Below are 21,827 nucleotides of genomic sequence, written 5' to 3' on the forward strand. Positions count from 1 at the left end.
TGAAATGTAAGAATGAGCCTTCCAGGCACTGTGGCTCATGCCTATAATCCCAGCATTTTGAGACATTAAGACAGAAAGATTGCTCAAGACCAGGAGTTCAAGACCGCCTGGGCAACATAGTAAGACCCCTTCTCAGTAAAAAATTAGCCAGACGTGATGATACATGCTAGTAGTCCCAGCTACTTTGGAGGCTTAGGTGGGAGGATCCCTCGGGCCCAGGAGTTCCAGGCTGCAGTGCCATGTTTGCACCACTGCACTCCAGCTTGGTCAACAGAGCATGACCCTGTGTCCAAAAAAAATAAAATAAAATAAACCTTCCTTTTGGATTTCTATATAGTTTCCTTGTCTTCCTTTTTTTTTTTTTTTTTATTCGTTTCTGTTAGATGGAGTCTCGCTCTGTCACTCAGGCTGGAGTGCAGTGGCACAATCACAGCTCACTGCAACTTCCGCCTCCCGGGTTCAAGCAATTCTCCTGCCTCAGCCTCCTGAGTAGGTGGGACTACAGGCACGTGCCACCACACGTGGTTAATTTTTTGTTGTATTTTTAGTAGAGACAGGGTTTCACTGTGTTAGCCAGGATGATCTCGATCTCCTGACCTCATGATCTGCCCACCTCAGCCTCCCAAAGTGCTGGGATTAGAGGCGTGAACCGCCACGCCCGGCCTGTCTTTCTTTTTCAATACATCAGTCTTACAGCAAAGACAGCCTTCCCAGGATTGCCCAAAGACTCTCCTGCATTTACCTCTCTACTTTGGTTAATAGGTAGAGTGGCTCACCACATGGAGGGTGACATGCTGCTGCAGAGTCACCGTGTTAAGCCTGTGGCTCTTCTGAATATCTTGTCATTTTCCTGTTTAAGAGAGTTCCCACACTTCAAGACAATATTGGTATTTTAACATAGTAGCATTAACTAATATATTTGTCTCCTGATGAATCACCCAGACACGTTGATTTGGCCACTCCGTATCTCTGAACAGGAAAACGTGTACAGGTCGAGTGTGATTGGAGGCTGAGGCTCAGCCCTAGACACCTATTAATGCATGAGCTGGTCTTCAAGGGCAGACCTGGTTATAAAGCTTCTAGGTCATCGGAGTTTGAGGGACTCCAAGAAAATAAGGGTGGTGTTATTTAGAGGAAGCTGAATGTTAATTCTTTGTAATAGAAATTACCATATTTAAGTTGTATACCCACTCTCCATCTAAATTATAAAATTAGCTTTCTGTATATATTTTATTTTCACAAATCAAAAGTTACAGGTAATGATGTTCTTCTCAAACATCAAAAGTGTATGTGTGTTTTAATACAGTTCATTTGAAGGGCTCAGAGAATATCTACTCTTCACATAGTCCTATATAAAATAGTTTCTGTAATCAGATCAACAGTGATAACTTGTTTTATTCCAGTGTAAAATTAAACAAGTGGAAAATATCTCCACAGAGACCAGAAAGGCACAATTACATAGTTTGAAGGAGGCAATTAGAATCCAGCAAACCATTGGGTTTGTTAAAAGCCCATTTCTTGACTGTCAGCCTGTTCTCTTGAAACTAGAATATATGTTGCTTTAAGATACCTTTAGGCCAGGCGCGGTGGCTCAAGCCTGTAATCCCAGCACTTTGGGAGGTCGAGACGGGCGGATCACAAGGTCAGGAGATCGAGACCATCGTGGCTAATACGGTGAAACCCCGTCTCTACTAAAGAATACAAAAAACTAGCCGGGTGACGAGGCGGGCGCCTGTAGTCCCAGCTACTTGGGAGGCGGAGGCAGGAGAATGGCGTGAACCTGAGAGGTGGAGCTTGCAGTGAGCTGAGATCCTTCCACCGCACTCCAGCCTGGGTGACAGCCAGACTCCGTCTCAAAAAAAAAAAAAAAAAAAAACCTTTTTTTTTTTTTTTTTGAGACGGAGTCTCGCTCTGCCGCCCAGGCTGGAGTACAGTGGCCGGATCTCAGCTCACTGCAAGCTCCGCCTCCTGGGTTCCCGCCATTCTCCTGCCTCAGCCTCCCGAGTAGCTGGGACTACAGGCACCCGCCACCTCGCCCGGCTAGTTTTTTTTGTATTTTTTAGTAGAGACGGGGTTTCACCGTGTTAGCCAGGATGGTCTCAAACTCCTGACCTCGTGATCCGCCCGTCTCGGCCTCCCAAAGTGCTGGGATTACAGGCTTGAGCCACCGCGCCCGGCCGTAACTGTTTTCTCTTAGCTGGTAGTGGATGATAATTCCATTTGAGAAATACTTCTCTACAACTAGCCTCTCTCAACTCTGAAGCACTTAGATAATCATTTTATCCATGCCAAAAATAAACTAAGAAACAATCCGAATAAATTATAATAAATACCTCTACTAGTTGTAAAATTTTAATACCTCAATAAATACCACAGTGTTCCCACTAATGCTGTTTTTTAATTTAGTTTGTCATAATTTGGTTTCATCAACTCCTTTGTCTTTTTTTTTTTGAGATGAGGTCTTACTATCTTGCCCAGACTAGTTTCGAACTGCCCTCCAGCAGTTCTCCCACCTCAGCCTTCAGAGTAGCTGGCATTGTGGGTGGGCACCACCGTGCCCAGTTCCTGCTTTCTAATAAATAAGCCAGAGTTCTGTCTCCAAATGGTGCAAATCATCAGTGCTGTTAAAACAAGAATGGAAAACCTTCAGGTGGTGATGGTGATTTTTTTCATCCTCCCTACCCTCCCATCCCAGTGTGTGTGTGTGTGTGTGTGTGTGTGTGTGTGTGTAATTTTGTTTTTTTTGTTTTGTTTTGTTTTGTTTTTTTAGACAGCCTCGCTCTGTTGCCCAGACTGGAGTACAGTGGCTCGATCTTGGCCCACTGCAACCTCCACCTCCCGGGTTCAGGCGATTCTCCTGCCTCAGCCTCACAAGTAGCTGGGATTACAGGCATGCACCGCCACGCCCAGCTCATTTTGTATTTTTAGTAGAGACGGGGTTTCTCCATGTTAGTCAGGCTGGTCTCGCACCCTCGGGCGATCACCTGCCTTGGCCTTCCAAAGGGTTGGGATTACAGGCGGGAGCCACCTCGCATAAATTCTCTTGACTTTTGGGAAAGGGAATTTGCTTTCACCATATTACCCCTTCTTCCAGCCACTTCTCCCAAAATACTAAACTTCAGCCTATTTAAGCAGAGAAGTTGCCAGCCCCAAACAAAGTTGACAGCTGTGGAATTATCTTACTAATAACTGGCATCATAAATAACAGAAATGTTAACTAATATTGTTTATTCTCTCATATTTGGCACTGCCTTTCATTTTAATTAGGTAAATAAACATTCTCAGTTATAATCTTCCTCTTCCAGGGCCCATTAATCAGCTATTGCTTATAGAATTCTTTAAGAACTCGGCTGGGCACGGTAGCTCACGCCTGTAATCCCAGGACTTTGGGAGGCTGAGGTGGGTGGATCATGAGGTCAGGAGATCGAGACCAGCCTGACCAACATGGTGAAACCCTGTCTCTACTGAAAAATACAACAAAAAAATTAGCCAGGCATGGTGTCGGGCACCTGTAGTCCCAGCTACTCGGGAGGCTAAGGCAGGAGAATGGCGTGAACCAGGAGGCGGAGCTTATAGTGAGCCGAGATTGTGCCACTGCACTCCAGCCTGGGTGACGAAGCAAGACTCTGTCTCAAAAAAAAAAAAAAGAAAAATTTAAAAACTCATGTAGGTTGTGATTATGGAAATTAAATTTTTATGAAGGATCCTGGTAACAAGAGTCTAAATAATTGAATTGCATAATTTCCCAGTAGTTCTTTTCCTTTTAATGAGCCTGACTAATTTAGTTTGACTAATTGAAAGCTTTGTCCAGGATTCCTCTAGTGTGAAGTTGTAATCTACTAGCATAGATTTTTTTTTTTTTTTTTTTTTGAGACGGAGTCTCACTCTGTTACCCATGCTGGAGTGCAGTGGCACAATCTCGGCCCACGACAACCTCCGCCTTCCAGGTTCAAGCGATTCCCCTGCCTCAGCCTCCCAAGTAGCTATGACTACAGGTGTGCACCACCATAGCCAGCTAATTTTTTGTATTTTAGTAGAGACGGGGTTTCACCATGTTGGCCAGGATGGTCTCGGTCTCCTGACCTTGTGATCCAGCCACCTCGGCCTCCCAAAATGCTGGGATTACAGGCATGAGCCACCGTGCCCAGCCGCATAGATTTTTTTTAACAGTACAATATTAAAACATACAGACTGATGTTTTGTGTGAATTATGATTCTTTATTCTGACTGGTGCCTATGGAAGCAATAGGGAAACCTGTCTACTAATTAGTTTTGTCTTTTTCCATAGAGAAAGCTTGGACTAGATTTCTGGAAGGCACCCACTGTGGGGTGCTGCTTGTTCTGTGGTGTTGCTGTGCAGTGAATGGGAGGAGCAGAGGGCTGCAGGAGACACTCTGAGATTCTGCTTTGTACACACGCACTGCCAGCGCATGGCATTCTTGAGCCCATAAAGCAAGACCTCTCAGGCCCTGTGGTTAGCATCCCCCACACCCATATCAGCCACTAGCATTTTAAAGATGGTTTTAGGTGGGAATGTAAGGGACCAGAAAAAGAGTTTTACAATTATTTTAGGGGCCTTAACCTTCATGTCATTGCTAATCGGTGAATTAAATTACCTTTTAATCCAAGAGCCTCATCCCTGTTTTCTTGGTGCTAAAAACTTTTACCAATCTGAATCCTAGTGTCATACTCTAAACACTAACCCCACCCATCCCACTGTCGCCAGATGGAGATCTTAGACTTGCAGACTTCCAGCAGGGATTCTCCTGATGAGCATGCATACCAGTGCAGCTGGGCACACTGGGGAATAGCCCGCTGGTCTTCAACACCTGGCTTCAGAGGCAGGGCGGGACTCCAGGCGCTTGCGCAGGTGGTTGGCAAAATCCACCTGGGTCTGGGACAGGACCTGGTTGATGATGCTCTTGGGCAACCACCCCTGCAGTAGGAGGTAGGAGAATTTGGCCATCTTGTGGGTTTTGGCCCACTGTAGACACTCTGCCCTATCACAAACAGGCTGCCAGGGGCTTGGTCTTCAAGCTCTGTTAATAGTTGCAGCCTTGGGGTTGCCTGGTCAAGGGTGGGAGGACTGCATTGCTGCTCTGCTCTCATGACTTTCAGAAGCACAAGACTAGCCAACAAGATGTTTCAGCCTGGTCTTCCCAGCTGTGTGACCGTGAACAAGTTATATTGCCTTTTTCACCCTTCAGATCTCTGGACCTAAGTTTCCTTCTTTCTAAAATGGCAACTACATATAGAGTTGAACTTTACTATGAGACAGAAGAGGGCCGGGCACAATGGCTCGCGCCTGTAATCCCAGCACTTCGGAAGGCAGGCAGATCATGAGGTCAGGAGTTTGAGACCAGCCTGGCCAACATAGTGAAACCCCGTCTCTACTAAAAATACAAAAATTAGCTGGGTGTGGTGGCTCACGCCTATAGTCCCAGCTACACGGGAGGCTGAGGCGGAAGAATCGCTTGAACCCAGGAGGCAGAACTTGCAGTGAGCCGAGACCACACCATTGCACTCCAGCCTGGGTGACAGAGTGAGACCCTGTCACCAAAAAAAAAAAAAAGAGGGAGCCATCACAGGCTTTGAAGATGGTAGAGCAGCAGTTAGGCCATCACTCAAGGCCCTTCCCTGTCTTACAGCCTGTGATTCTATCAGAATAGAAGAGGATTCTTTCTGTTGCATGGGGGGGATGGGAAGAGCCTGTTTTTCTCACTACCACCTGCCCTCCGGATCCCCCTCTCATGCCCTTCACCTTGAGGTCGATGCTGAGTAGCCACGTAAGTTTGGTCTTCGAGGGACTTCCAGCCAGTGGGTGAAGCACCATGCAAGTGGGACCGTGCTCCGCCCTGGCAAATGGAGAAGTCAAGTCAGGAGGACAGTTGTGAGTTCTCTCTTGCACCGGCTGCTTACACCAGTACCACAGATACACGTTTCTACAGTACCTTGCTTTTCTAAGTTTTATCAGGGAAGTGCCCTTTGCAAAGGGTAATTATTTGGCAATTGGCATGGTTACCAGCTCATCAGAATAAAGGCTGCTTGTAGCTGGAGCGGCCCCTGAGGCCTCTTGTGCCCTTTAGTTACTGGATTACAGGGAGGTCAGGGAAAGGATTCAGGCTGGTGGCTGGGCTGGGGCCTTGGGAAATTCAGGAGGCCATGGTGTACTGAGTGGTATGGATTATTTCAATATTTTAGTCGACATTACAGCTGTACCTGAGCGTACCAGCTGAACCTCAGCCCTGCCCCATGCTTCAGCAAATGATTAAGTTCTTAAACTTTCTGGGAGGGTCAGGACAAGCTGTTTGGCTGTCGAAGTAGGGCCTATCTTGTCTTTGTCCCTCCTTTGGTAAATAAGTATGTTCTTTTGTAGAAGGAAGCCATGGGTGCACCAAGGGTTGGTTTCTTGGAGCTGGGGATGCAGTCCACATGCTTGGGTGTGCACCTGCAGGCCTGTGTTAGAAGAGGGGGGTTTGGAACCTGCTGCCCGTATTACCTGATGACACCCTTCTGCTCAGGCATGTTTCCGAAGTCTGTGGCCATGCCAGCTAGCACACAGGTGGAGCCTCGGCGCTTGGCACAGCGCACGCTCACAAAGTCACGGGGCCCCACCAGGTTTCCTGCTGCCTCTGCAGCCATCTCGTGAGTAATGAATGTATCTTTTCCAATCTTCTGCAGGACCTACCAGGCCATGGGGAACCAGAATCACGACTCAGCCCGTGTTGGGCTAAGCACCCCCCACAGCTAGGGGTCCTCTCTTTGATACAGCATTCACACTGGGCTTTCCTGGGCCCCTGCCACCCGCACCTGGACTTTGCTCACCTTGATCTCCTTGACATTGGGGTTCCACTCCCCCATTGCTTCCATGCGCTCCACCAGCTCTTCATAGAGCCTTTCCATGGGCTGGTCCACCACGACCTCCAGCCGGAACACCTTGCCCAGATCTGGGACCACTTTACTCATCACTTTGTCCCCATTGTCCTGTCAGAGAAAGGAGCCGCAGAAGGTGGTTAGACAAAAATATTCTTGGCCAGGCGCGGTGTGTCACGCCTATAATCCCAGCACTTTGGGAGGCCAAGGCGGATGGATCACAAGGTCAGGAGTTTGAGACCAGCCTGGCCAAGATGGTGAAACCCTGTCTCTACTAAAACTACAAAAATTAGCCAGGCATGGTGGCAGGCACCTGTAATCCCAGCTACTTGGGAAGCTGAGGCAGGAGAATCGCTTGAACCCGGGTGGCAGAGGTTGCAGTGAGCGGAGATCACGCCACTGCACTCCAGCCTGAATGACAGAGTGAGACTCCGTCTCAAAAAAATAATATATATATATATATATATATATATATTTTATATATGTATATTGTTATCTAGATCTCATAGGCGATACAAGGCAAGGTGGGGAGGGGTACAGCAAAGGAACTCCAAGCTGAACACGAGGAAGCCTGGAACTGTCCTAAGACAGAGTCAGTAATCATTGTTGCCTTGTGCATTTGCTGACAAGTGGAGGAAGTTACCTGCTGCCACTGGACCCTTTTAAAGATTTCTTGTTTTTTTGAGACAGAGTCTTGCTCTATTGCCCAGGCTGGAGTGTAGTGGCACAATCACGGGTCACTGCAGCCTCAACCTCCTGGGCTCAAATCCTCCTGCCTCAGCCTCCCAAGTACCTGGGACTATAGGCATGTACCATTACACCTAGCTAATTTTTAAATTTTTTGTAGAGATGAGATCTCCCTGTATTGCCCAGGCTGGTCTCAGACTCCTAGGCTCAGGCAGTTCTCCCATCTCATCCTCCAGGTGTGAGCCACTGCACCCAGCTCCCCTGGACCCTTTGTCTTGGTGGGGAATGATGGTGGTATGGGTAGGTCCAACTGAAAAGACTCTTACTTGACTTCAGAAGCTCAAAGATCCCAAGAGGGCCGGGCACGGTGGCTCAAGCCTGTAATCCCAGCACTTTGGGAGGCCGAGACGGGCGGATCACGAGGTCAGGAGATCGAGACCATCCTGGCTAACACGGTGAAACCCCGTCTCTACTAAAAATACAAAAACTAGCCGGGCGAGGTGGTGGGCGCCTGTAGTCCCAGCTACTTGGGAGGCTGAGGCAGGAGAATGGCGTAAACCCGGGAGGCGAAGCTTGCAGTGAGCTGAGATCTGGCCACTGCACTCCAGTCCGGGCGACAGAGCGAGACTCCGCCTCAAAAAAAAAAAAAAAAAAAAAAAAAAAATCCCGAGAGAAACCTGGGAATAGGAAAAGTGGTTTACACCAGCTTGATTAGATACATAGAATGTTGAATGGGATCTTCAAGATTTGTTTTAGTTCAGTACCTCATTCCACATCAGAAGAATGTGAGGCCAGAGAAGGTCAGTGATTGGCCCAGGGACCCTTAGCTAAGAGCAGTGCCGACCTAAGTCCCAGGTTCCTTGACTGCCAAACTAGTAGTCTGTTAACTCCGTTACTCTGAGAACTTAGGGAAGGAGGGGTTCTACCTGAACTTTGGGTAGTGGGCAGCTTGTCAGCTTTTGCTGAAGGTAAAGCCACCAAAATCTCCATAACAGAGCTGCCAGCCTTTACCGTGAACCTGGTTACTGTCCCCAGTGATGGGTCAGTGCTCAAGCGCAGAGAACCCCAGAAGGCTGTGGACCACTCTGTGTTCTAGTCCAGGCCTGTTGTAGAGTGAGCCCACATCACCCCTGCCAGCCCAGCCACACGTGGGCTGACAGCACAGACAGTGCACTTTGGCGTCGTTGGGATATATGACCCAGGGCGATGAGGCCTCACTCGCACTTGGAGTCCCCCTTGCATGGTCTCTGCCAAGTGGGTGCACAATGCAATCCTATTCTATAGCTAAGGACACAGGAATAGTGTTTCTCAAACAGGACTCTCCAGGGTGTCTTTTCTGGGGGAAGAGCATTATCTGAGGATATATTCTCAGGAAAGGAGAGTTCTCAAGTTAAAACCACTTGCTACCCAGTGACTGCTGCATGAGACAGGAATTCTGGGAAGAACAGTAACCCCAGCTGGCCTTGAGGATGGCAGTAGAGCATGGAGGAACCACAGGCTTCTCCCCCACGCTTACCTGCTGGCTCTCCTTCTTCCAGCCCTCCTGGTTGCTAAGGATGCCCAAGGCCTTCTGCATGGCCTCCTCCCCCTGCTGGAGATAGGCCAGCTCCTGGTCACTGTAGAGAGTCTCTTCCAGCCGAGAACCTGGGTACACAGCCAAAGAGAGACAGAGCTTCCTTCTTCTCCCAGCCTCCACCAGCTCTCATCCCTGGAGCTCTGGGTCTGCTCATTATTCTGAAGAGACTGGACTGAAGCCATAGGGACCAGCCTGCTGTTCGAGTTAGACACAGCCACCACAGGTGACCGGAGGGGGATCTGGCCTTGAGGAACTCTAGGCTGGGAACGTCCTTTCAAAATGAAGGAAGGGCAGGAGGGGAGCCCAGGCCACACGCACCACATCACCTCCCGGGAGCCTCCTGCCAGCCCCAGGAGCCCAGAAGCCTCAGCACTTACCAAGCAGAGAGCTCCGCCGCCGAACCTGGCTAATCCACGTGCTAGGGTTGGGGCCTCCCAGGGCCCTCCGGTTCAGCTCCTGGCCGATGGCGATCACAGCCTGTTGCCTTAGCCCTGCAGAAGGGAAGAACCCTTGTCTAGGAGCTGGAAAGCCCCTTAGAGATGGACCATTCCACCCCCTCATCTTGTCACAAATTAGGAAGTTGGCTTGGAGAGGGCAGTGACTTGCTCAGGAGCACACAGGATTCTAGCAGGGATCTGAACTACAGCCAGGCCCCCAACTCCCACCGCAGTGCTCCAGGGTCCAGAAATCTGCCTTCCATCTGGGGTGGTCAGGCCTGGCCCTGCCTGGAGACGGGCTATACCAGAGCCTGCTGGAGTTTCTGTCCCTAAAAGGGGAAGAAGCTGTGTTCAAACAACCAGAAGAACCCTCCTTCATAAGGAGAATACAACTCCTGAGGTCTGTGTGCTTGCATGAGTCTGTGAGCTTGCATGAGCTCTGTGTGCTTGCATGAGTCTGTGGTTACATGAGTCTGTGCTTGCCTGAATCTGCTTGCATTGCATGAATCTGTGATTGCATGAGGTCTGTGTGCTTGCATGAATCTGTGCTTCCATGAGTCTGTGTGTTTGCATGAGGTCTGTGTGCTTGCCTGAATCTGATTGCATGAATCTGTGCTTCCATGAGTCTGTGTGCTTGCATGCCATAAGCTGCTCTGTGTGCCCCTGGATTCTGGGCCAGGGAAGTCCTGTCCATCTAGTGAGGACAACCCCACTGCCAGCTGCAGAGGTAAGCATGGCTTCTCACTCTAAAGGTAGCTAATTCAATCCAGTGTAATTGGAAAGATCGTGTCTAGATTGACTTGTGTACCCTTCAGTGGCAGCAGGGGATTCAAATGACCTTGGATGCTAATCAGCTCTACAAAAGTAGCTTCTTGTAGCTGGTTTCTGTCCCTTTCTGGGTATTCAATGATAAGTCTTCCCAGCCCCACCGTCTTCTCTCTTTACCTTGCCCTCCTGTCTTACTCCCCTGTCTCTCTTCTCCTCCATCTTTTTTTTGCCTGTGAGAGTCAAGTCTAATAGTTACTCTGGCACTGTGGGCAAGACTTTCCTGGGTACCCCTGCTACAAGCCTTGTCCAGCTCTGAAGGAAGGCAAAGTCAGGAATAGTTCAAGAAAGATGGCCGGGCATGGTGGTGCATGCCTGTGGTCCCAGCCACTCAGGAGGCTGAGGCAGGAGAATTGCTTGAACCCAGGAGGCAGAGGCTGCATTGAGCCAAGATAGTGCCACTGTACTCCAGCCTAGGCAACAGAGTGAGACTCTGCCTCAAAAATAAAATAGGCTGAGCGCCATGGCTCATGCCTATAATCCCAGCAGTTTGGGAGGCGGATCACCTGAGGTCAGGAGTTCAAGACCAGCCTGGTCAACAAGGTGAAACCGTATCTCTACTAAAAATACAAAAATTAGTCAGGCATCGTGGCGTGTACCTGTAATCCCAGCTACCCGGGAGGCGGAGGTTGCAATGAGCCGAGATCGTGCCACTGCACTCCAGGCTGGGCAACAGAGTGAGACTCCGCCTCAAAATAAATAAAGTAAGCCAGGTGTGGTGGCTCACACCTGTAATCCCAGCACTTTGGGAGGCCAAGGTGGGAGAATCCCTTGAGCCCAGGAGGTCAAGACCAGCATGACCAATACAGCAAGACTTTATCTCTAATAAAAATAAAAATAAATAAATAAATAAAACTAGCTTGTTATGGTGGTGCACGCCTGTAGTCCCAGCTACTCAAGAGGCTGAGGTGGGAGGACGGTTTGAGCCCATGAGTTTGAGACTGCAGTGAGCTATGATTGTTCCACTGTACTCCAGCCTCCGTGACAGAGACCTTGATTCAAACAAAAAAAAAAGAAAAAAAGAACGAACGAAGGAAAAGGGGAAGGAAGAAAGGAAAGGAAGAAGGAAGGAGGGAAGAAAGAAAGAAAAAGATTAAAAATGAAAGAAAAGGAGAAAAAAAGATTGGAGTCCTAGAGGGAAGACCAGAAATTACAGAATCTGGAAGGGATGTATCTTAGTAACCAGCCCACTTCTTCCAAGGGGAAAACTGAAATTCAAGAAGGGAAGAAACTTGCCCACGTTCACCCAGTAAGAGGCACAACTAGGATCAGAATTGGGTGGCCTGAGCCTCATCCGCTGAGAGCTGGCCAACCCCTCATTGCCTCCTTCCCGCAGCGCTCACCCTTCATGTTGCGCATGTGTCTGTAGGAGCTCCCGGCGCACAGCTTGAATGTTGCTAGCAGCATTGTTTCCTGGCAAATGTGACAGTGGTGGGGTCGCTGCCACCGCTGCTGCTGCCTCTTCTCTCAAGAAGTGGTTCTTCGTCCTTCCTGAGCCCCTCAAGCTTCGCCTCTGAGTCCCGCAGCTGCAGCCTGGACCTGGTAATCTGCGTCTTAAATGCCCCCCGCTGAAGGCTGTGCATCATCATCAGGAGATAAAAATGCCATCACTCACTGTGCAAAGGAAGGGGTCAAGGATAGAGCGATTGCCTCACACTGCTGCTTTGGCCGTTTGTGGGGAGCGGGGGGTGGGGGAGGGTGCAGGGGAGAGTGAGGAGGACAGGGCCAGGCTGGAGGGATGGAGGGGAGAGAAGCAGGGGCAGCTTAGATGAAGGCACATAGTGGTTTTCAAGAGTTTAAAGTGCAGATTTCTAGCCCTTGTCTACAGAAACTCCAGGCTCAGCTGATCTGGAATTGAGGCTCAGAAACATGCGCTAAAAAAAAGAGAAAAGAAAAGAAAAAAGCTTCCCTTGGCCAGGCAGGGTGGCTTACGCCTATAACCCCAGCACTTTGGAAGGCCCAGGTGGGCAGATCACTTGAGATCAGGCGTTCGAGACCAGCATGGCCAACATAGTGAAACCTCATCTCTACTAAAAGTACAAAAAATTAGCCAGGCGAGGTGGCAGGCCCCTGTAGTCCCAGCTACTCCGGAGGCTGAGGCACGAGAATCACTTGAACCCAGGAGGCAGAGTTGCAGTGAGCCAAGATTGCACCACTGCACTCCAGCCTGGGCGACAGAGTGAGACTCCATCATAAATAAATAAATAAATAAATACCCAGTGGTTGCAATGCAGGTGTTGTGTGGACTACACACTATGAGAACCACCGTCTCGGGAGAGTGAGCCAGGGTGTTTACCAGGCAGTAGAGACCGTATGGCTGTTCTTCTGGGAGACGACCCTGAAGTCCACAGAGTGGAACTGACTTGTTCAAGGTCAAACAGCTGGCCAGTGGCAGGGCCAGGACAACAACCCAAGCCTCTGGCCTTCAAGCCATCTGTACACAGTTCCTCCTGCGGTCCCCAGGACACTGGGCATATTCAATTGTCCATTCATTTACTCATCCATTTATAGAAATCACCTTTCCCAAAGTCCTGTTCTGAGTGAGGGTTCCTCACAGGGGTCTGTGCTGGAGCAAGGATGACCTCTCACGGCTGAGTTGGGGGTGCAGCCCTATCAGCTTACAGCAGAGAGAAGATGAGGGCCTGGGCTACGCCCACACCCTTCCTCACACTTTCCCCCCAGTAGCTTTGTCTGGGTGAGCTGGGCTGGGGGTCTTGGTATGTGCTGAAAGCTTGAAAAGACAGGGCATGGGCTGGGCGCGGTGGCTCATGCCTGTAATCCCAGCACTTTGAGAGGCCAAGGCGGGCAGATCACAAAGTCAGGAGTTTGAGACCAGCCTGACCAACATGGTGAAACCCCATCTCTACTGAAAATACAAAAATTAGCCGGGAGTGGCAGCGTATGCCTGTAATCCCAGCTACTCAGGAGACTGAAGCAGGAGAATCACTTGAACCCGGGAGGCAGAGGTTGTAGTGAGCCAAGATCGCGCCACTGCACTCCAGCCTGGGTGACAGAGCAAGACTCTGTCTCAAAACAAAAGCAAAAACCAAAAAAACAAAAATTAGCCAGGTAGCCTGGTGTGGTGGCAGGCGCCTGTAATCCCAGCTACTCAGGAGGCTGAGGCAGGAGAATTGCTTGAACCTGGGAGGTGGAGATTGCAGTGAGCTGAGATCACATCATTGCATTCCAGCCTGGATGACAGAGCGAGACTCCGTCGCAAAAAAAAAAAAAAAAAAGAAAAGACAGGGCATTGGGGTGTTCACCCTAGTCTTTGCACTTTAGGGGCCCTGTCAGGCTGCAAGGCCCCGCGAGGCTTCTGCATTTCCCACTCACCCTCACCCTGGCGCAGCATGTGCTGGGCTCTGACGGAATTTCTTCCCTTTACAGTGACCTTGTGGCTGCTTTTAAGCCAGATTCATTGGGCAAGAATATTGGGAGTGGAAAAACTCACACTGGAACTGCCCCTGGCCCAGGCCCTGCTCCCTGTGTGAGGGAGTTCTGTGTCCTGCCACCACCTCGCAGAGGCAGAACGTAGCCCTAAAAATGGGGAGCAGTGCCAGGGTCCCATGCAGTCTTGCTGTCTCCCCCACTCCAGATAGGGTGAAAGGGACAGGATCTGCTCAGAACCAGGCCTGGCGCTTGGAGCCCATATAGAACAGGGGAGTCGTCCCCTCGGCCCCCGATTTCCACCTCGGTGATACAGTCGGGGGATCCTGGGAGCAGAGGCCACCCAGAGGCACCCAGCCCGTTCCTCAAAACCTTCTCCTCCCGGAAACCTTCCCCTCCAGGAAACCTTCCTAGACCATCTTCTGGAATGCTGGCTCCTCCCACCACACCCTTACTGTCAGTATCACTCGAGGGGCTTAGCTCTGATCCTGATTTGTTGAATGGTTTGTGTGTGTTTGCTTGTCTCTTTTGTGGAATTATTTCCCCAAGGCAGGTGCTGGGTCCACTTTCCCCCTTAAACGCTGTCCCCACCCTCAGCACTCACCTCTAGCAGAGACACAGGGGACTCTTGCTCCTTCTCTATTAAAACTTTTTTTTTTTTAATTTTTAAAAATAAAGATGGGGTCTTGCTATGTTACCCGGGCGGTCTTGAACTCCTGGGGTCAAGCCATCCTCCTGCCTTGGCCTCCCAAAGTGAGCCACTGCACCTGGTGTGCTCCTCCTCTGTTGAGTGACCAACTGGGAAAGCAGCTAGGGGTGCAGGTACATCTTTAGACTCAGGAAACCTGCCCAAAAGCATTGTTTCCCGCCCTCACAGAGTCGCCAAGAAAGACAGCAGGGCCTCTCCCCCCGCGCCAGCCTGTGCGTAGGCCCTCTACCTTTCAGAGAGGAGGTGCAGAGGATGAGCTGGGCAGGTGGGGCGCCAGCTCCCCCAGCTCCTCCCTCTGATCTGCTGGGGCACGTGCCCCTCCTGCACATGTGTGCCTGCAGGCTTGCCTCAGCGAGGTGGGGGGAGTGGGGAAGCAGTTATTATGGGACAGGCCATGCAGATGATGATCAAGGCCCTGCTGCTGCCTTCCTGTGGAGAATTATGGCCATTCTGAAAGGGGTGGAGGTGGTGTGGGAGAAAGAAAGAGGATAGAGCCTATGGCTGTGGCTGATGTCAGAGGCTGCCACTGACTCCCAGGGAGGCGGTTGGGAGGTGGTGCTGAGTGACCTCTGCAAGGACCAAGGCTCTCTTCCTCATCCTTTCCAGGCAGAATGACTCATTAACTCTCTCCATCCCTCAGAGCAGTAAATTGGTGAGAGGGGTCTGGGAATTTCCTCTGGTTCTGGACCATCTGTATCTGGCTCTGCTTTTTGATGAGGGCAGAGCTTCCAAGAAAGAAGGCCAGATGACCACGGCAGGCCATGGGGAAGGAGAGCCAGGGAGCCAGCTCAGGTGGTGTGCATGTGCCATGCGGGAGCGGAAGGCCCCCAGGTCAGGTGAGACAGCCAGGGCTTTGGAGCAGAAAAGGGGATTCCAATCCCTTCCTTCCTCCTTCCCTCCCTCCCTCCCTCCCTTTCTTCCTCCCTCCTTCCCTCCCTCCCTCCCTTCCTTCGCGCCATCGCAGTCCAGCCTGGGCAACAAGAGTGAAACTCTGTCTCAAAAAAACAAAAAACAAAAAACAAAAAAAAATCTGGAAAAGCAACCCAGGAAAACATGGGGGTGAAGGGTGGGGTTGGACAGGGAGCGGGGTGCTTCCTCCCTCCTTCCCTCCTTCCTTCCTCCCTCCCTCCCTCCCTCTAAAGTTAGGGCTATATGAATTGAACCATAGACCCAGTATGGACAGTCATAGGGCAGACGAGGTGTTTTGGAAGTAGAGATGATGGAACCCCTAATTCTATGGCGGAGGGAGGAGTGTTATGGAAGGCTTCTGGAAAGTATGATTGGGAGTTAACTAGGTTTGTGGAGGGGGTTGAAAATAGAGAGTTGATGGGGTGAGGGTGTCCCAGGTAGAGCCAAGGAGGCTCTGAGGGCTGCGAGCTGGTTGTCAGGGGGAGCTTGGGTCATTCCATGTGGCCTCAGCATCCCAAAGTGCTGGGATTACAGGGCGTGAACCACCACACTTGGCTGGAAAATTAACTTTTGATCTTTGGCCACTTGGGTGAGTACAAGATCAGCTTAACTGGTAAAATCAAGCACCCTTAAAGCAGTCTCTTGCTCCCATTATCCACAGGACCCCTATAGGGTGACGTGCACGATGGGGGTGGGCACTGCAGCCCACATCTGCCTGGAGGGCAATTAGGAGGAAAACAGGTAGAAGAAAATCTTTACTTCCAGCAACCCTGACAGGCACCCAGCTCCCTGTCCAACCCCACCCCTCATCACCATGTTTTCCTGGGATGCTTTTCCAGATTTTTTTTTTTTTTTTTTGAGACAGAGTTTCACTCGTTGCCCAGGCTGGAGTGCAATGGCGCGATCTCGGCTCACCGCAACCTCCGCCTCCCAGGTTCAAGCAAGTCTCTTGTCTCAACCTCCCAAGTAGCTGGGATTACAGGTGTGTGCCACCATGCCCAGCTAATTTTTGTATTTTTAGTAGAGATGGGGTTTCATTATATTGGTCAGACTGGTCTTGAACTCCTGACCGTAGGTGATCCACTCACCTTGGCCTCCCAAAGTGCTGGGATTACAGGCATGAGCTACCGCACTCAGCCAGGGATGCTATTTTAAAGAGGCAGTCAAGGGAGGGGCATGTGACAGAGATCTGAAGATAGTGAGAGGAGGATTCATGGAGATTTCGGGGAATAGCATGTGTTAAGCACAGAGATCGACAGATTCAGCCCCATCCAGGGCACAGGTGATTTTCAGCAGTTGAGAAGAAAGCCATGAAAATGAACGTGGACTTAAAATTTTTTTTTTCCGTACCTCAGTGGATGCAAATACTCTTTTCCTTCCTAGTTGAAATAAGCACATACAAATTACTATAAATTAAGGTAGTATTTTTCAAATGTTTCTGACAGCCACAGTAACAAATTTATTTTACATCTCCAATATCTACATAAATGCAGATATCAAGTTTCACACGTCCTAACTTTATTATGTGTGATGCGCTTTGATTTCGTTTTTTTTTTTTTTTTTTTGACGGAGTTTCGCTCTTGTTGCTCAGGCTGGAGTGCAATGGCGCAATCTTGGCTCACTGCAACCTCCGCCTCCCAGATTCCCAGATTCAAGCGATTCTCCTGCCTCAGCCTCCCAAGTAGTTGGAATTACAGGCATGTGCCACCACGCCCTGCTAATTTTATATTTTTTGTAGAGACGGGATTTCTCCATGTTGGTCAGGCTGGTCTTGAACTCCTGACCTCAGGTGATCCACCTGCCTTGGCCTCCCAAAGTGCTGGGATTACGGTGCATGAGCCACCATGCCCGGCTGTTTTTTTTTTTTTTTTTTTTGAGACGGAGTCTCACTGTCACCCAGTCTGCTCCTGAGTAGATGGGACCACAGGCTCATCCCACGACGCCTGGCTAATTTTGTGTATTTTTGGTAGAGATATTTCGCCATGTTGCCCAGGCTGGTCTCGAACTCCTGACCTCAAGTGATTCACCGGCCTCGGCTTCCCCAACTGCTGGGATTACAGGCATGAGTCACCTGCACTCTATTTTCTATTCTAGTCCACTCAAAAAAGAAATTCTGGGCCAGGTGCAGTCAGTCATCTTTCGCAGGCGTGCCTACTCTGCCTGCTGGCCTACCCCTTCTGCTGTCTGCACTGTGCTCGGCCTCCCCGTCCTGGCCCACCCACACTCCTATGAAGAAAATGATACTTTCCAGCCTTCTTCACCTGTGGTATCACTAGGACTCATCCTGACCCGGCTTCCCTGAGCCTCCATAATGGACAGGATGAGGGTACTTGGTTCTGCTGAGTATCCAGAGCCTGTTGGGATTTCATCAGAGCAGGGAGGGGAGCAGATACTGCGGTTTAAACTCAGCTAAGAGCATGCAGTCTAAGAAGGTCAAGGGCTAAGGGCAAAAAAAGAAGAGTAAGAGTTATGTTGCTGTATTCAATTATTTCAGACTAAAGATGGCCAAAAAGGGGGCTTTGGTAGATCTTCCTTATTTATTTTTCTACCCTGAAAGCAATCTCAAGGGAAGCCCCAATTGGAAGTTTTTTTGTTTTGTTTTGTTTGAGACGGAGTTTCGCTCTTGTTGTCCAGGCTGGAGTGCATTGGCGTGATCTCGGTTCACAGCAAAATCCGCCTCCTAGGTTCAGGCGATTCTCCTGCCTCAGCCTCCTGAGTAGCTGGGATTACAGGCGTGCACCACCACACCCGGCTAATTTTGTATTTTCAGTAGAGAAGGGGTTTTTCTATGTTAGTAAGGCTGGTCTCGAACTCCCGAACTCAAGTGATCCACCCGCCTCAGCCTCACAACATGCTGGGATTACAGGCGTGAGCCACTGGCCTGGAAGAAACTATTAAAGATAAAACATAGGCTGGGCGCAGTGGCTCATGCCTGTAATCCCACCATTTTGGGAGGCCAAGGCAGGCGGATTACCTGAGGTCGGGAGTTCAAGACCAGCGTGACCAACATGGAGAAACCCCGTCTCTACTAAAAATACAAAAAATTAGCCAGACATGGTGGCGCATGCCCATAATCCTAGCTACTCACGAGGCTGAGACAGAATTGCTTGAACCCGGGAGGTGAAGGTTGCAGTAAGCTGAGATTGTGCCATTGTACTCCAGTCTGGGCAACAAGAGCAAAACTCCGTCTCCAAAAAAAAAAAAAAAAAAAAGGTATGAAATGGGACTGATCCTGGAGCCTAATAATACAAGAGTCCAGCAATGATCGGGGAAGAAAGCACTGGATTTCAGTATCTGCAAAGACTGGCTTGGGTAAGGTGAGGGCAAACCATCACACTGGGCAGCTGAGGAACTAAGAATGCTGCAGATAGTCCGGAGAGTTTCATCCTTTAGGTCCAAGTCTTGGCTGTTGGCTGTATGATAAAGGTCTAAAGCAAGACATTACACACAATGACTAAAACCTTGCTATGGCTTGGAAATTCCTGGAATTTAATGTAAGAGTAAATCATAACTCTTGCCATTACAGTGGGAATTGATGGATGTTGAAAACATAAGATGGCTAGCCATAAGTAGAAAGCTGAAACTGGATCCTTTCCTTACTCCTTATATGAAAATTAATTCAAGATGGATTAGAGACTTAAATGTTAGACCTAAAACCATAAAAACCCTAGAAGAAAACCTAGGTACTAACATTCAGGACATAGGCATGGGCAAGGACTTCATGTCTAAAACACCAAAAGCAATGGCAACAAAAGCCAAAACTGACAAATGGGATCTAATTAAACTAAAGAGCTTCTGCACAGCAAAAGAAACTACCATCAGAGTGAACAGGCAACCTACAGAATGGGAGAAAATTTTTGCAATCTACTCATCTGACAAAGGGCTAATATCCAGAACCTACAAAGAACTCAAATTTACAAGAAAAAAGCAAACAACCCCATCAAAAAGTTGGCAAAGGATATGAACAGACACTTCTCAAAAGAACACATTCATACAGCCAACAGACACATGAAAAAATGCTCATCATCACTCGCCATCAGAGAAATGCAAATCAAAACCACAGTGAGATACCATCTCACACCAGTTAGAATAGCAATTAAAAAATCAGGAAACAACAGGTGCTGGAGAGGATATGGAGAAATAGGAACGCTTTTACACTGTTGGTGGGACTGTAAACTAGTTCAACCATTGTGGAAAACAGTGTGGCAATTCCTCAAGGATCTAGAACTAGAAATACCATTTGACCCAGCCATCCCATTACTGGGTATGTACCCAAAGGATTATACATCATGCTGCTATAAAGACACATGCACACGTATGTTTATTGCAGCACTATTCACAATAGCAAAGACTTGGAATCAACCCAAATGTCCATCAGTGACAGACTGGATTAAGAAAATGTGGCACATATACACCATGGAATACTATGCAGCCATAAAAAAGGATGAATTTGTGTTCTGTGTAGGGACATGGATGCAGCTGGAAACCATCCTCAGCAAACTATCGCAAGAACAGAAAACCAAACACCACATGTTCTCACTCATAGGTGGAAATTGAACAATGAGATCACTTGGACACAGGAAGGGGAACATCACACACCAGGGCCTATCGTGGGGAGGGGATGGGGGGAGGGATAGCATTAGGAGATATACTTAATGTAAATGACGAGTTAATGGGTACATCACACTAACATGGCACATGTATACATATGTAACATACCTGCACGTTGTGCACATGTACCCTAGAAATTAAAGTATAATAATAATAAAAAAATTAAAAAACAAAACAAAACACAAGATAACTGTAACAAATTCCTATTTCTTGGAGGTGTCACATGTTTTGAAGCAGTGGGGCTTTGAAAAACAAATGCTGTCATTCTGCTGAACTTCAGAATATCTTACTGCAGTCAGACATGGTTTTCAAAAGTTGGTATTTCTTTCTTCTCTTTATGTGGGTCGTTAATAATACATTCTTTTAAACAGTAAGATTATGGGCAAAACATTAGATAAGCCATTAAGTGCAATAGTTTCCTCATAAATTACCTACTGTAAAATCAGTCCAATGATGAACAGTTCAGAAGTCAAACGGTTTATAGGCATTTTGGGCAGTTTAAAAAACCCCCGAGCTCATAAAATGTTAATACTATAAAATAATTCACACACACACAGGCCAAGTGTGGTGGCTCATGCCTGTAATCCCAGCACTTTGGGAGGCTGAGGCCAGAGGATCACTTGAGGTCAGGAGTTCGGGAACCTGTCAGGCCAACAGGGTGAAACCCCGTCTCTACTAAAAATACAAAAATTAGACAGGGGTGTCGTGGTGTATGCTTATAATCTCAGCTACTCAGGGAACCTGGGAGGTAGGTGCAGGTTGCAGTGAGCCAAGATCGCACCTCTGCACTTCAGCCTGGGCAACAGAGCAAGACTCTGTCTCAAAAAAAAATACATAATAAAAAATCACACACATAACAAATAAGATACAACATTTATGAAAATAACATCTTTGCTTAACAATATAAAAAGGAATTACCTGGAATAATCATAGTTAAAATTATTGAGAATAAGAGGATGACTTACTCAAGCCTAATCTGCTAATAATTGCCAATTTTACACCACATCTCCTAACTCCTAGTTGAGCCCACTGTCTACTAAACCAGGATTCCTTTATTTATTTATTTATTTATTTATTTATTTATTTATTTATTATTTATTTAGAGATGGAGTCTCATTCTGTCGCCCAGGAGGGAATACAGTGGTGCAGTCTCAGCTCACTGCAACCTCTGCCTCCCAGGTTCAAGCAATTCTCCTGCCTCAGCCTCCTGAGTAGCTGGGATTACAGGCGTGTGCCATCATGCCCAGCTAATTTCTGTATTTTTAGTAGACACGGGGTTTCACCATGTTGGCCAGACTGGCATTGAACTCCTGACCTCAGGTGAACTGCATGCCTCTGCCTCCCAAAGTGCTGGGATTACAGGTGTGAGCCACCACACCCAGCCCAAGCTTCCTTCTTGAAGTACAAATCTGTTAAGCTTTTTATGCAATCACTACTCTTCAACAATCACACAAAGTGCCATCACTATGGGTTTTCAGTCACTACAATACCATTTATGTTCCTTTTTGATGAGAACATAAGATACTGAAGACTCAATTCAAGGGACTAGAAAACCTAATTAAATTAGCAGAAAACCTGGAGAACAAGCCACTGTAAGAACATGTTGGGTCTCATGGGAACTTAGTTTGGATTAGCCAGGGGCAAAGCAGGAGCAAGAGCAACAGTGATGTCATTTCTCAAACATGAGTCTTCTGCAGTAACCAGTAACTGGGAAACTCAGCTGAAAGCTCCCTCCTCACGCCTGAACATTTGAATTTTTTTTTTTTTGAGACGGAGTTTTGCTCTTGTTGCCCAGGCTGGAGTGCAATGGCAC

General features: G+C 48.5%; 1 protein-coding gene across 1 annotated transcript; it reads right to left on the reverse strand.

Moving 5' to 3' along the window:
* Positions 1–4,197: 4,197 nt before the first annotated feature.
* STAR (steroidogenic acute regulatory protein) lies at positions 4,198–11,961 on the reverse strand. Its single transcript, XM_010385296.2, has 7 exons — positions 11,742–11,961; positions 9,514–9,627; positions 9,077–9,204; positions 6,826–6,984; positions 6,500–6,684; positions 5,762–5,855; positions 4,198–4,936 (listed from the first exon to the last, which is right to left on the reverse strand). Exons 1-7 carry the CDS (start codon positions 11,803–11,805, stop codon positions 4,823–4,825), a joined length of 858 nt encoding a protein of 285 aa, XP_010383598.1. The 5' UTR covers positions 11,806–11,961; the 3' UTR covers positions 4,198–4,822.
* Between the last annotated feature and the right edge of the window lie 9,866 nt (positions 11,962–21,827).

Source organism: Rhinopithecus roxellana, chromosome 9, assembly GCF_007565055.1.
Source record: "Rhinopithecus roxellana isolate Shanxi Qingling chromosome 9, ASM756505v1, whole genome shotgun sequence".
In the NCBI taxonomy this organism is placed as follows: domain Eukaryota; kingdom Metazoa; phylum Chordata; class Mammalia; order Primates; family Cercopithecidae; genus Rhinopithecus; species Rhinopithecus roxellana.

Coding starts and splice junctions, on each gene's coding strand:
- STAR (XM_010385296.2), bottom strand. CDS start 11,805: ATGCTGCTAGCAACATTCAAGCTGTGCGCCGGGAGCTCCTACAGACAC. Junction 9,205..9,513: donor GCGGCGGAGCTCTCTGCTTG/GTAAGTGCTGAG, acceptor CTGTGTACCCAG/GTTCTCGGCTGGAAGAGACT. Junction 6,985..9,076: donor GGAAGAAGGAGAGCCAGCAG/GTAAGCGTGGGG, acceptor TTTCTCTGACAG/GACAATGGGGACAAAGTGAT.